Genomic DNA, 15,447 nt, shown 5'->3' on the forward strand with positions numbered 1-15,447 from the left:
AGCAGCTCCACAGGGCATGTAAAATAACTCTTCATCCCTGAAGTGCCCAGAATTAACACAATTATAATAAAGCTTTTATCTTTAAATACAATCAATAAATGCTGTGGACCTGAAGAGTACACTAATAGCCTTTAGCAAATTCTGCAGCTGGTTTCTTTCCTGCTGTGTGTAAGAAAGATGTTTGCCTAAAGCCACAGATGCTAGTGTTTATAACTACAACCTATTGTACTTCACATTTCAGTTACATGACACAACTGTATTTACCATCATACTTATTTCCTCAACTTGTAAGTGTTGCACTGCCATTAAGAAGTTGTCTCACCAAATTATATTACAATGCAGAGAGCTTGACTCTGTCAATGAAATGTGCTTTGTTTTTTTTTGTTTTTTGTTTTAAAAAACAAAAGGTCCTCCCTATTACTTCAGCATAACAAAACATACTGAATAGGTCACTGACTTGGTGCTTTGTTGTGTCTAGATACATGAGACCATATAGCATGTTTCATTCCAGGCTATAAATGTCATGGGTTTTATCATCTTTATTTAATCTTCACTGGAGCAGGATTTTGCTTGTATAACAGCAACAATTTCTATGGAATTCTAGGATACTGCTGGGTACTCTGATGCACCAACAAGATAAGATGTTTTCTGAGAGCTTCATCTCACTATAAGCTACTAAACATACACATTAAAGCTACAACAAATACAAACACTAAATGCAATTTGTCCCAGCTGAAGTTCACCTTTGACAAGGGTTCATGGCTTCTTATTATTTTACATGGCACTGGGTAGCATCATTCCTACTAAATGAAAAAAATTTAGGAGACCTACAGAAGGCTGCATTGCTTTTTTCATCCAAGGACCTCAATACTTTACATATATCAATTAAGCCTAGGCACTCCTGAAAGTTAGCTACAGAAGACATTATACTCATTTTGCCGACATTACACGAAGAAGTCTAAGGGCTTGTCTACACTACACAGTTTTGTCAACAAAAGTCAGCTTTCATCGACAAAACAATGGAGGTGTACATACTGAAATGTTCCTCCCGTCAAGGTAACTCTCCTGTTAGGTTGACATAATAAAACCACCTTGATGAGAGGCAAAGGACTTTTTGCGACGCAGTTAGAGCGACATACTGTCAGTGTAGACCCTGCGATTGATTATGTCACCCCAGCTGGCCTCCAGGAGGTGTCCCACAATGCCCATCCTGACCCTGCTGGTCAGCAGTCTGAACTCTGCTGCTCTGATGGTACACCGGTATGCCTCCCTCCTCCATTTAAAGACCCAGGCATTTTTGACATTCCTCTTCATGTTTGCTTGGCGTGCACCATTCAGACAGTATCTTCCCAGCTCATCATGCCAGCTTTATGCAACAGATGCTCTCCCACACTGAGTACATGCGGGAGAGTGTCTGTACTCAATGGATCTGTTGAATCTATGGGGAGAGGAGGCTGTGAAGTCGCAGCTTCGCTCCAGCCATAAGAACTTTGATACCTATGAGCTGATTGCTAGTGGCAGGCAGAGAAAGGGCACAAGAGGGACACTCAGCAGTGCTGTGCTAAGATCATGGAGTTGAAGCAGATGTACCAGAAGGCAAGGAAAGCCAACCAGTGCTCTGGTGCGGCACCGAAGACATGCCACTTCTACAAGAAGCTGCACGCCATCCTTGGTGGTGACCCCACCCCCACTGCCAAGAGCCCTGTGGATACTTCAGGGGGGCTGGAGGCAGCAGCTAGCAGGCTCAAACCCGAGGATGAAGTGGGGGACGAGGTAGCGGAGCTGGAGGACAATGTGGAGCACACAACAGTGTGATCCTGGGCCGCAGCAAGTCAGGACCTCTTTTCAACTCCAGAGGGGTCTATAGCCAGTCCCAGCACCTCAGCTCCAGCACGCACGATGCAGGAAAGGTGAGCCCTGGTAAGTGCTCATTTTGCTTTGATACTGCACAGTGAGAGGAGATTGAGCTGTCATGTACTTTGTTATATGGAAGAGGAGGGATAAGGAATAGAAATCAACAACAGAGCCTGTCCATCTATGCAGTGGGGCCACCGTAGAAAAATTTGTTAATATACATGGTGATATCCTGGGAATCCTCCATAGAGATCTCTAGAAAACTTTCCTGTAGGTATTCTGCAATCCTCTGCCAAAAGTTCCTTGGCAGAGCTGCCTTGTTTCTCCCCCCACTGTAAGGAACTTTGCTGTGCCACTCAGCAATTGCTTCTGCAGGGACCAGAGTGGCACACAGGTGAGCAGCATATGGAGCCAATCTGAAGCCACACACATGCAAGAAATGCACCCTTGCTTCCGGGGTTACCTTTAGGTGTGGGATATAGGGTTTGACAGTGGAAAAGGGTACCAATATTCAAAATAGTCTCCTTAGACGCTTGTAGTAAGCCCTCACAAAACACTCAGACTCTTTGTCCCTTCTTGCCAATTCCCCCTTGCCACCCCGTCCCCCCTCTCCCAGCAAACTCACCATATTTGGGACTTGCGCTGAACTGCGTGTTAGCCAAGGGACAGTGAGAAAGAGGAGTGTATAACTCCTGTGATTCACGGCTGTGAGTACACTCACAATACTGTCTCAGTTCATTGTTTCTTTGGTTTCTGCAGATGTACCCTTGAGGATCCACTCCTCCATACTGGCAGAGTGTCTCCTTCAGATAAGGCAGCGAACCAGGAGGAGTAAGGAGGATATTTTGCGTGAAGTGCTACAGTCAACAGATACAGCACATAGCGAAACAAGAGCATGGAGGGAGACAGTTAATGAAAGACTGAGGCTATGTCTACACTGACGGCGGCAAAGTCGCCGCCGTCAGATCGACTTATCTGGATCAACTGAGCAGTCGGCGAAGACCCACTCAGTCGATCCAGAAGTCAACGTTATTAATCCACCCCTGCAAGTGGCACAGCACTGCGTCGACGGGAACGCGGTTCCCGGAGGCGCAGTGCAGTGAAGACGGCGTGCAGAAGAGAAGCACAGTAATTGACAGGAGTTATGCAAGTTCTTTGTGTAACTCCTGTCAACTGCCACCGAATCGCGGAGGAAAGTGTAGACCAAGCCTAAGTCTGGATAGCCTGGAAAGAACATAGGGCAGGAGCAGCTGATAAAGCCCCTGGAAGGCGAGATAGTGATGCTGAAGTCCCTCATTATGCTGCAGTCTGAGCATATCTGTGCACGATTCCCCTTGCAGCCAATACAGAACTCAGTTTCATGCCCTGCCCGAACTCCCCCTCCCCCCCATACGCCTCGCCTGTTCCCTGTCCCTCACAGTATCCTGTGCACGCCACGCCTAGGAACTGGTTTCCCAATGAAAGCTGGAGTTACACGCTGCTGTGAGAGCCCTAACCAAGAGACCGTTCCTCATTGCCATATCCCCTGATTGACCAAAATTTGTGTTTTGTCCTGTTATTAAATTTGAGTTTTTGCAATAAATGAGTCTTTATTTGTGTCATGCACACATCGGTCAATGCTAACATTCAAACACTGTGGCCATAGCCAGGAATATTTGCTTAGTACAATTAATGCTCAGGAAACAAGCACTACAGGAGTCATTCAAGGTGGCAAGAAACATTGCCTGGCCCAATGCATCACATAAAGACACATTCCTGGGAAACACTGTCAAAATGCTCTTTCAAAGCCTCCCTGATTTGAACAGCCACCCACTGTGTTCCTCTAATTGCCCTGGTATCTGACTGCTCAAAATCAGCAGCCAGCCAACCAACCTCAATGGTCCACCTTTGGAGAAACTTTTCTCCCTCTGCTTCACAAATATTATGCAGGGTACAGCAGGCCGCAATGACCATCAGAATATTTTCCTCATTGAGGTCTAACCAGCCAAAAATACAGTGCCAGCAACCTTTTAATCTACCAAAGGCACATTCAGCCGTCATTTGGCACCTGCTGAGCTTGTTGTTGAAGTGCTCCTTGCCGATGTCCAGGTTCCCGGTGTAAGGCTTCATGAGCCACAGGAGCAAGGGGTAGGCTGGGTCTCCAAGGACCTCTAAGGGCATTTGCACATCCCCCACTGGAATCTTCTGGTCTTTAAAAGAAAATCCCAGTGTGCAGCTTTCTATGCAGTCCAGCGTTCCTAAAGATCCGTGCATCATGCACCTTCCCTGACAATACCACATTGATGTCAGTGAAACAGCCCTGGTGATCCACCAGCACCTGCAAGACCATGGAGACGTGGCATCTTCAGTTGATGAACTCCGTTGCAAGATGGTCCGGGCCCAAATTGGGATATGCATTCTATCTATTGCCCCATCACAGTTAGGGAATCCCATTGCCTCAAAGTCATCAATTATTTCCTGCATATTACCAAGAGTCACAGTCCTTCATAGCAGGAGACGATTAATGGCCCTGCACACTTGCATCACCACAATTCCCATGGTGGACTTTCCAACTACAAACTGATTCATGACTGACTGGTAGCACTCTGGAGTTGCCAGCTTCCACACAGCGAAGCCCACTCACTTTTCCATGGGTCAGCTCTCATTTTGGTGTCCTTGTGCCACAGTGCTGGGGAGACCTCCGCAAACAGTTCCAGGAAGTGGATTTGCACATCCAAACATTCTCCAGCCACCCCATACATGCATCATGATGTGATCCCACCACTCAGTGCTTGTTTCCCGAGCCCAGTACCGATGGTCCACCATGGCAAGCTGTTCCGCGAATGCCAGCAGCAATCTTGAATTTGTTTCCCTGGCATGCAGCAGGGCAGGCATCACCGATCCATTCTGTGCTTCACAGCTCATGAAATACTGCAGGGCCAGCCACACTGTGTTCATAACACTCATCACCAGACTGGTTAGCAGTTCAGAATCCATGCTGTCAGGCAGAGATAGTAGGTGCACAGTTTACAAGGGCTGTTAAAGAATGGGGTGAAAAAGTCGAATCCCATGGAACGATGGGGCAGAAAGAACTGAATCACGGGACAGCAAGCACATCCCCACGATGCACAGCAGTCTGTTCCCAGAGCTTCCAGCAGCAGAGAGTGACAAAGGGTAGTAAGTTGCACAGTGGAATATGCACACTCTCTCTGTTGATACTAAAGCAACAACGGTGGACATGCTCCACCAACAGAAGGAGTTTTTGTGTGGATGTGCACAACCGATGTAATTAAAGCGGCTTATTATCATTGACGTAACTTAAGTCGACTTACCTCTGTAGTGTAGACATGGCCTAATTCAGACAGCACCACTGCATTCAATAGTTACATCAAGAATGAATTTGAGTCATAGAATTTAAGTGACTTTCCTGAACTCAAACGCTAAATCAGTGATGGAATCAGAAAGAGATCTCAGGAGTTTGATTCCCAGCTATACAACAATTGTGTCTTTGCTGCAATGGCCTCGAGAGGAAGGAATTCACACCCTTCGAAATCCAGTTGGGCCCCCCTCTCATCACTTTTAAACCAATCTATAGCATTCCCCTCCCTGTCAAGCACATCCCAAGAGGTTACTGTAATCACTGTTTAACTTTGCTGTACCTCCTCAGATGCTTTAGGAAAAATAGCTTTTATATGCCTGAGTTAGAAATCATATGGCCCACTTTAGCTGCCATTGTGAGTCTCTGACCCATAACAACAGAGGCCTAAAGCCTGACAGATACCTGACTCCCTGGTATCTTAGCCTCTCTCTGGTGACTGCAACTGTATCCCAAATCACCTCACCTGACCCATGCATAGTGCCAATGTCAAGGGGGGGAAAAAAAATCTCAGCAGTTAAAAAAAAACATGTAAGCCAAATAGCCAACCAACATCACATCTTCCAGAACCAGAAATATCAGTTTTCCTTAAAGGATCTCCCAGTTCGTCTGCCATCTGAAACCTTTGCAAAAATCCCGAACAAACACCACCACACACACTCACCTCCTCCTCCCCCTCTCCCCAAAAAACCCCCCTAAAAACCCAGATTCACATTCTTTTAATTCCAATCCCCCATCTATTGACAAAACGTATCATAATGTCTTACCAACTTCCGTTACATAGGATTTTCCTTCTGAAGGCAGGGGGATATACTGGTTAGAGAAGAAGCTGCTTCCATATCCCAGGATGAAGCCTTCGAGTTTAGTGTCTGGACTTAGCCGAAGGTACTTCATGCAAATGGTATCATCCGTTGTGTTGATCTGGACTTTCAGGTTGTATCTTTTAACTGGGGGGAGGATGAAAAAAGAGGTGAGGCGTTATCTTCTTATTCATTAACAGAATATCCGAATACAAGGCAGCTCAACAGGCAAGGGTTAGGTAACAGCTGATTAAAGGGACTATCTACTTGAAATCTAGTTTATTTCCAAAAGCGACCTGAATGTCATTTCAGGTACTGCACTTGCATCAGAGCCCCCCTGCCAACTTTTGTGGGTTTTACAGTTAGATTTTTCTTTTAAATGCCGTCTCTCCTTTGCTGGTGTTTAGAAGACTTGCGCAAACAACAAGGGGAGAAACATCGGGGTTTTGTCTCCTCAGCAGCTGGGTGTGTGCCTCCCGGTCTGGGTAGACAGACATGCGCTAGCTCTGCTTGTGCTAGCTATGCTAAAAATAGCCGGGTGGCTGTGGTGACATGAGCTAGCTACCCGAGTACAGGCCCACCTGACCCCCAAGGGTCTGTACTTCTGCAATGTCCACACTGCTATTTTTGGCATGCTAGCTCAACCAGAGCTAGCGCATGTCTGTTTACCCAGTTTGGAAGGCATTCTCCCAGTTGCAGCATACACATATCCTAAAACTCGCTACACACTAAGCGCTGTGAAATGCATGAAGTAAACTAAAAAGATTCTTTTGGTTACAGTAATCCTAGGCATCACCTGAAACCATCACAGGTGAAAAGATTTAAAGCAGAACACAAGTCTGATTTTTTTTTTAAAGTTCATTGAATTCCTTTAACAATGCATTGCAAAACTACACAATTGTTTATGGGAAATAATAACTACACCCAGTTGAAATTACAGTAGGTTATTGTTGTGGGTTTTTTTGTTTGTTTGTTTTGTTAAAGTAGACAACATGTAATTTTCTAGTTAGAATTAGGCCTGGACACCAGAACTAACATGCTTATATTAGCCACAATATCAGAAGATTTTTTAAACTTTATTTTTCTTCTTTCCAGAGGAACAGAACATAAAATGAAAAACATCTTGTATATCCATCTACAACAATTTAACTTATAGCAGCACAGAACATAATGTTATTGTCATCATATTATGATCTTCTTAACAGAACTAGCAATTTTATAGACTATCAGTATGTTTCTGACTCTCTTGGCGGGATGGAGTGGGGGTAGCATTTCAGTTCTCAGTACTTACCATTTCAAGTTCACATTTCTTTGCTATGCTTGTTATATTTCCAATAATTCCAATACCCGCAAATGAGTTAAGCCCCTCTTCCAAAATTATGAGATTGTCTTAAAAATCCATTTTGGATTTTTATTTGCCTTTTGGTTTCTGAGCCCTTAGGGTGTACTCAAGCCTCATTTTCAAGGATTATCTGCAACCAAGTAAGTAAAAACTTACTTTAAAAAAAAATTAAAGCAGAGTTCTCATGAAATCCACACAAATTTTGCAAGAGTTTGCAACACTGAATTTGTCTTTCCACTAAAAGGGCAACCATGTGCGTTCAGCATGAATGAAGTATTTTAGATTCTGGATAAAAATATAGACCCAAACCAAAGCCTCCTTGAGAGAGCACAGGTGGCAGTTTCTCTGAAAACAAAATGACTGCAGTCTCTGAAATCAGGCAGATTTCTTAGAAATTTAAAGGTGCGGTACACAGAAAACAAAGGCACCATCCAAAGGCCTTTCAGGTCAATAAGACCATCTGAGGTAGACAGGTCTTTAAGCCAGATAATCCTGATTTTCTAAGGTTTGCCCCACCTTCCAATACTGAGGCAAAACCAATCATGATATCAGGCAGGAGATGCCATTTTGAAGAGCACACAAGCCCTGCCCTGCCAACATGATTACACACAGTGCATCCTAGGTCACACTTGTGTGGGGACGCACTCTTCAAAATGGCTTCCCCTATGAAATGTGACCTTGCACACACCATGTGTGAGAGGTCATGCTGGCAAGGGCAGGCCCATACTGTTCCTGGAAGTACTGTACTGGAATAATGGCCAGTATTCTGGGGATGTGGCAGCAGCTACCCTAATCTCAGAGAAGAGTGACGTTCCAGACCAGAATTTCCAAGACTGATCATCTTGAGGAAAGACGATCACAGCATCAACAATCAGGCCTTTCCCGCTTTCAGTCTCTCCCTGAACCCATTCAAAAGAATTGTGAGACTGCAGTAGAATATCCCAGTCCAGATCTTTGCCTGCATTTCCAGTTCTACTCTGCAAAAGTCCAGAAGACTACAAGAGCTGAAAAGTTTGTGAACCCCTTATCATCCTAAGTATCACACCTTTCCTTTTTTTTTTGTCTTATTTTTAGCAGTTTGGAGATATCCAGGCCTTTTCTATTTATTTATTTAAGCTGTGAAATTGTGGCTGTGTGCTTGCATGTATGTCTGAGCACCAAAAAGACCCCACGTGCAAGGTGTGAGAAAGAGAAGTTCCCCAGGTTTAAACAACTCTGAATATAGTTTCATAAAAGATATTTAATAAAGTGCATTCTATGTCTTGAGACTCTGACATTGTCACTTGTAATTTTTGGTAAATAAGAATTCTTAAAAATTCTTCTTCTTAAGAGTTCTGTTGAAATCTGCATTATAACATCTCTGTTGAGGTTTAGTGGTGGTAAGAGGATTAATTAGAGGAATTGAAATGTAAGAGGAAATCTTTATAATTGGCTCTGATGTTGTGGTTCAGACATTAGATAATAACCTGGTTTCAGTATTAAGCTTCTTAACCAGATTCCAATGATAAACTTATTTGATTTTGGTAAAATTCTATGGTTGGGATGTATACACAAATGGACACCTACCTTCTTAGACGCCTCTTTATAATTTATATTACATTTTAATATTCTTTTGAGGATTTAACTCCAAGGCAATATTGAGATTAATTTGCTTAATTTGATTCTGATTTTATTCTTAGTATAGTATTATTAATCACTTAGCTCTGGTGATATGTTTTCTTGATTTTATTTTAGTTTACAAGTTTTAGTAAAATTTATAAAAGCAGAAACTATACGAAGTTAAATTTCTTTCAACAAGCAACATGGAGTGCAGAACCTTTGAGGGGCAAGGGTGGATACCACCTGGTAAACGTAAGGTCTGACCAGTTCTCCTTAATAAATCCATGGTTTTCTTATTGGGCTGGCTGGAGGCATCACAAAAGTTCTCAGCTAAAAGATGCTGGCATAACAGAGCTCTCTACAAGGAACGGACAAGAATAATTCTGCTTTTGCTTTAGACTTAGTGTCATTACCATTGGAACAGCGTTTTCTAGGATCAGCCCCTGGACTAAGTAATCAGGTCCATCCGACTAAATCAGTCTCAGACTATTAGAATTATTTATCATTCAAGTACAACAAAAACGTAGTCAAAGCCAACTTTCCCTTTCTCAGTAATACCACCCCATGTGGTTAGCACTCATATAAAACACTCACGTAACTAATTAAAAACAGCCCTGAATGCACAGCATAAGTCAGAGGATCCTGGCTGCTATTACCACATGATAGGTATGTGCTTTACTCTCCTAGAAAATTCCCCTGTCGTGTAACAATTACAATGAAGTCAATCCCTTGATGTCACTGTGGTGGGGAGAAAGCCTTAAAATAGACTAGTAAAATCAATTGGGCTCTATTCAGTTTTGAATCAGAGCCAAAATATGCTGTACTCCGTCATCACTTCAGTCTTTCTGCTTCCAGTACACGACCTGTCTTAGAACCGCACACCTTCACTTGAGAAAAACAAAATAAGCACTACGCAGATTAAGAACAAGTTGATAATATTGGGCTAAGTATTTGTTTATTTATTACTTAACAACCAAAGTACTACAATTTCATCTTACAGTCCTTTTTTCTATCCAAATCTGATTTTTTCCCCTGGTATTTAATTTGTATTAACCACTAAGTAATCAATATATTGATTCTGCTTAATACAGCAAAAATAAAAAAAATTTAAAAATCACAGCACTCAACTATCCAGGTTTTTTTTTCTGTTTACAATGTACATAAATGAGTACATTTGAGCAGTGCTACATACAACAGTATACTCAAGATCACATGTGAAACACAGAGAATAATGATGATCTTAGACCAGCTAGAAGTATTCATTCACACCAGCCCTCCTTTGATTGGTGCTTAGCAGAAAAAAATTACCTAATTAACCATGAAATATTACTACCATCACTTACAGTGACTGAAGTCCAATTTCAGAAGTGAGGTTTATTTCATGATTCTACATGAATGGCAGGAATTCTATCAGAGGCTAAAGTTGTTTAAGAGAGTTTTGGGTTAGCTTACGGGTAAAGGGACTTAAAGAGGGTGTCAACTGAAGTTCACATGGATATGAATTGAGGCTGAAAGCTGGGAAAGTGGAAGTTTATTCAGGTTCGTCCCACATAACTGACTGATTTTTCTAAGTCACCTCCATATTTATCAGCAATTACCTCCAAAACAAGAACATGACATCACTGTGTGGTTATTTTATCACATGCACCAATTCCAACTATAGCATTTCCACTGCACCTTGAGTCAGGGAAACCTAATAATGTTTTACCAGATGTTAGTTATTCTTCGATTCAGCTTGTTGCTGTATTCCCATTGAACCTCTGCCACAACAAAAGGTCATCGTTTCTTCGTGAACACTGAATAATTTGTCTAAACATGTCTTAACTTCCCCTTGATGGCATTATTACCATTTTCTCTTTTCTTCATATACATTATAAAAATAAACCACAAGTGAAACTAGTTCATATAATATTAAACATTATATTTAATATGTATTTTTGTAAACAGCACACTGGCATCTGTCATAGTGAATTTGAGTATACATGTTATAAGCCAGAGAGAACACGCTAGAGAGTTTTCAGCCCACACAAGAATGCCAATACACTGGGAGTCAGTGGACCATGCAGGGACACTGAATAATTACCACATAGAAACGGCTTTCAAAAGAAGGGAGAGGCAGAGTCAGTGACTGACTGCCACGGTAGACTCACCTAAGGTAAGTGTTGCCCAGCTGGCCGTGTTGGAGTTGTACTCCCAAGGTCCCCTGCTGCTTTCCAGTAAGACCTAGCAGGGAACCCTTGACTTGGGCTACGTGTGTGGGACCAGCGTAGCATATTACAAAACAAAATGGTCATGCCAATTGCTGAGTAAAAGGCAGCATTTATGGGTTCCACATGTCATCAGCTACTAGCAAATTCAGTCTAAAATCCCGGCACAACTGTACGTTTTGGTGGCATACTCTCACTTTTTCCTCACTTGCATTAGGTTTTAAAAATCTGACCCTCTGTGTTTGCATCTGCAGATTATGTCTATCACATTGAGGCCATCATTAAAAGAAAGGTTCTCAGGACCCATAGTTACCTGTGAAATATAACCTCTCTCTCCTGGCTTGCAAAAAAAAATCGCCTGCTAAAATGCAAACATTCACTGCAATCGAAGATGATCAGTGGCAAAAAAAACAACATGGCACACCGTGAAAAGAATATCTTTACTAAAACTCTATCATAAAGGAAAATTTCTCCACATGTGATACTGGAAAACATTTTGGGAAAAGAGTTCCTCATCACCAAGGTTAGGACCTTTGAAAGGACAGTCCAGTAAAAACAACTGTATGCTAAAGGAACAACTGAATGGTAATATTATGGAAAGAGTGTAGAGTCCAAAACAGTCTGAGGACGCCACCTGGAAGCAACATTTGTTTGGCTTGTTGAAAGAAATAAACAATCCGGAATAGGAAGGGGAGCCAAGAGCAAGCAAGGAATATAACTCAAGAAATGCTTATCTGTCAATGTTTCTAACTGATGCACACATCTTTAAACTCTGAAAATTACTATTACAATCAAATACATAATGTGCATTTGGACAGAGATGCCAAAAACTGTGGCAAGTTCTAGGAGGGCACGGGACTATCTGACATATGTCTTTCCTCCCTCTTATTCATCCATGGAGTGGGTAGTTCCTTGAAGGCAGAGAGGATCTTGAAGCACACTCCTTGTTCCCTCCCTACCCCTGCTCTCTCCCATTCTTCAAAGCTCTCATTACTAGTTGATATTCAGCTGTTAGAAAAAGAATTTTCCATCTGAACATCCCTGGTGTCTTACCAGGGTTCTTTGTTTTGGTCTGACCTCCCAGTGAGAGTGTGACACAGAAAGAGGATATAAAAATGGAAGGTATAATTATTAACTATTCAGACAGCTTTTGTATTATTTCAGCACTAGTTCAAATCTGTAAAGAGATGAGGAGCAAATATAGAACCGAGCCATTTGACCAGTTTCACAAATGGAGCACTTTTCTTTGAAATACAGTGGTGCCCCAGTTGTGTGCAGTGTAATTTCAATGTTAAAAGCATTAAAGAGCTTGCTTCCTACAGAAGGGCTCGTGGAGAAGGAAGAGGCATAACAGCACCTTTTGAGTGAGTTTGCAACTTTAAAACTCCGTATAGAGTACCCCATTATGGCATGGATTTATCAACCAAGAATGGGAGCTAGCATATTAGAGAAGAGAAAAAAATAGGCTATTCAAGTACATTTAAAAAGGTATTTTCTTACCATTTGAATTTTATATTAACTACACAGCATTATACTATCTTAAATGGTGATTCCTTGCATCTTTTATGATCAGATATTAAAAAGCTTTATAAATATTAACTACTAAGAAATTCAACACTCCCATGAGGTAAGAGCTGTTTAGAAATCAAATTGACCTCCACTGAAAGGCAGCTACCTCTGGGATGAGGAGGAACCCAGGAGCACAGCACACTAATTGTCTGATCAGGATAGAAACTCAAAGTACTAAAATCTGTCTTCTTCTGGTCACATATCTATTTCATTACACTGGTAGAGATACCTGGCAACATACTTGCCCAGCTTTTTCTTTTGGGCGTGTCTAACAGCAAAGTGCATAACTGGGTGAAGATGAAGATTTAAATAAATTATAACAAAATATAAGATGACATCTTTCAAAACACCATTATATTGCCCAAAACCACATTTGTGGTTCTTGCTATATTTAGTCCTGGACTAGGGACAAAACAAAACAAAAACACTTCTAGACTCTCTGGCTAGTTACAGTTTTAGGTCAAATACAGTAAATACAGAGCTTGTCAGCATTTGCCAACATTACCACTCACTGGTATCTGAGATTACCACAGTTTTCCTTCACACTTAGACTAGGAGATACCTGTGGTAACTCTATGTGTAGCAATGGCTGGCAAATGTTGACTTTTAATGACTTCTATTACACACACTATTGAGAACTAGAGACCTACGAAACACATACTACATAATATTAGAAAGCTGGAATTCACATTTGTCTCTGGTCCTAGCAGCTTGTGAGATACTGGACTTTAAATCACGTTCAGATTAGTATCTTGCTTCTCTCCCCAATCTCTGCTTCAATCCAACATGATTATAAAAGCTCTCAAGAAGTACATGAGATACACACCAATGCTTAGTTTATACATCTGTTGAAATTCACCTAATGCAAAAGGCCTTCCCAGTGCCTATCCACCACTGGAGCCCCATTTAAGACCTAGCTTGCAGTCTTATGTGGCGCAGAGGCATTAGGCAGGCCTTCTTCATGGGGGTGAATTTCATCCTCTTGGAACATCTATAAATCTCAGCTTTCAAATGCAATAAAGCAGGGGTGACCAAATTTACTGACCCTCCAAGCCACGTACAATAATCTTCAGAAGTTTGACAGCCACAAGACGTGCACAACCTTGACGTATTTCCCAGAGCTCCCCCAACCCCCCATTCTCGGCATACTAGACAGGGGTAGGGGGAGGAGGAAGGGGAGCTCAGGACTTCTGCCCTGTGGCGGGGCTAGGAGGTTCTGCCCTGAGGGGAGGGGGATCTCGGGAATTAAGCCCCAGTGTGTCCCACTCCATGGGGCTAGGGGCATCAGCCCCATGGTTGGCAGGGGTGCCAGCACCTCCCTTCCCTCACAGGGTTAAAACCCAAAGACCTTCCTCCCTACAGGGCAGAAGCCCCGAGCTCCCCTCTGCCTCACTCTGGTAGGTGAAGAATGGGAGGGGTGAGTGTGCGGGGCTCTGAGAGATGCAATTCAACCCTAAAACAGCTGCATGTGGCTCACAAGACATGGTTTGGCCATGCCTGCAATAAAACATTAATCTCTAAGTAGCCATTTAAGACACACTTGGCTAATACATCAGAATTAAAATGGAGCAGAAAAACTAAGATCCCAATGGAATGAGCTGAAGAAATTATATCTTGAGATCCATCGGAGCTAGGGAAAACTAAGTTCAAACACTTTGGGGACCAGTAAATTTTTCCAAGCACTAGCCTAGGAAATAATTATGTCGGGTAACTAAATGAATATTTATCACTCAAAACTTTGCCAATTTTGTGTTAGATAAACATATAAAGGTTACCTTAATATTTCCTATATTTTACTCTACTTGTTGGAGATGATAACAAAAAATTACATCTGCAGAATTGTAAGTATCTAAGAAATCATCTAAGGCACCTGGGAGTTGTTTAAGAGTGACCGAAGTGTGTAGGCTGAAACAATTAAATAAATCCAGAGAAGTCAAATTACAGGTGAATGAAAGTGAAGATAAACGATTAACTCTCCCCTGATGCTGATTGCTCTTGTTTGAGTATATCTGGACACAACAGGCACACTTGTTGCTGTTGCTACTGATAAGGAGATTTCAAACTTCTTGATACTAGAACTAGCACTGGATGAATGTCAAACCATTTGGAATTTGGGTTCACCTCAGACAAGCATTCAAAAGCTAAGATGCTGATCCAAACCTCTAGAATTTGAAAAGGAAACCTCATGATACATAGGATCCGGGAAATCTCAAATACTTCCTGCTTCTTATCTGGCTAGAAACACAGCAAGAATAGTCTCATATAGCATTTCAGCTTTTCAGCTCCCTGTGGAACTGGAAATGAAGAAACAGTGATGGAAATGCAAAATAATGGGAAAAAGTAACATTTCTGAATCTTCAGAAAAAGGGTTGATTTAGTTTCAGTCTAAAAGTGGGAAAGAGTTTGCATGGTGGGGTTACTGGAAAGCTGAATTAACCATCTTGCCTGTCTCTACCCAGAACCAAATGTTGGCTCCATTGACCAAAACTGCCTCAATAGAAGCATACTCTTTCCCTCTAATGAATGTTGCAAGATGTGGCTGACAATTCGTTCATTGGTAACTACAGCTTAGCACTGATAGTAGCAAACTTCAGGATTGTATGACAGACAGACAGACACAAGGAATCATCTGCAAACTCAAACAATCTTACTTTTAAAAACATATGCAACTTTGCAAGCTAACCTTTGTATGGTGTCTCTGGCCTCTTGCTTCACTGAAGA

At 42.1% G+C, this 15,447-nt stretch overlaps 1 protein-coding gene across 1 annotated transcript in view; it reads right to left on the reverse strand.

Moving 5' to 3' along the window:
* Nucleotides 1–15,447, reverse strand: part of ABI3BP (ABI family member 3 binding protein) — a 252,722-nt gene that overhangs the window by 208,882 nt on the left and 28,393 nt on the right. The window contains exon 2 of the mRNA XM_067546154.1: nucleotides 5,977–6,156. Coding sequence (XP_067402255.1) covers nucleotides 5,977–6,156 — 180 coding nt within the window. The remainder of the gene's footprint in view (nucleotides 1–5,976; nucleotides 6,157–15,447) is intronic.

Source organism: Emydura macquarii, unplaced genomic scaffold (genome assembly GCF_026122565.2).
Source record: "Emydura macquarii macquarii isolate MOO-44397 ecotype Brisbane River unplaced genomic scaffold, CSIRO-AGI_Emac_v2 contig_1119, whole genome shotgun sequence".
Lineage (NCBI taxonomy): Eukaryota > Metazoa > Chordata > Testudines > Chelidae > Emydura > Emydura macquarii.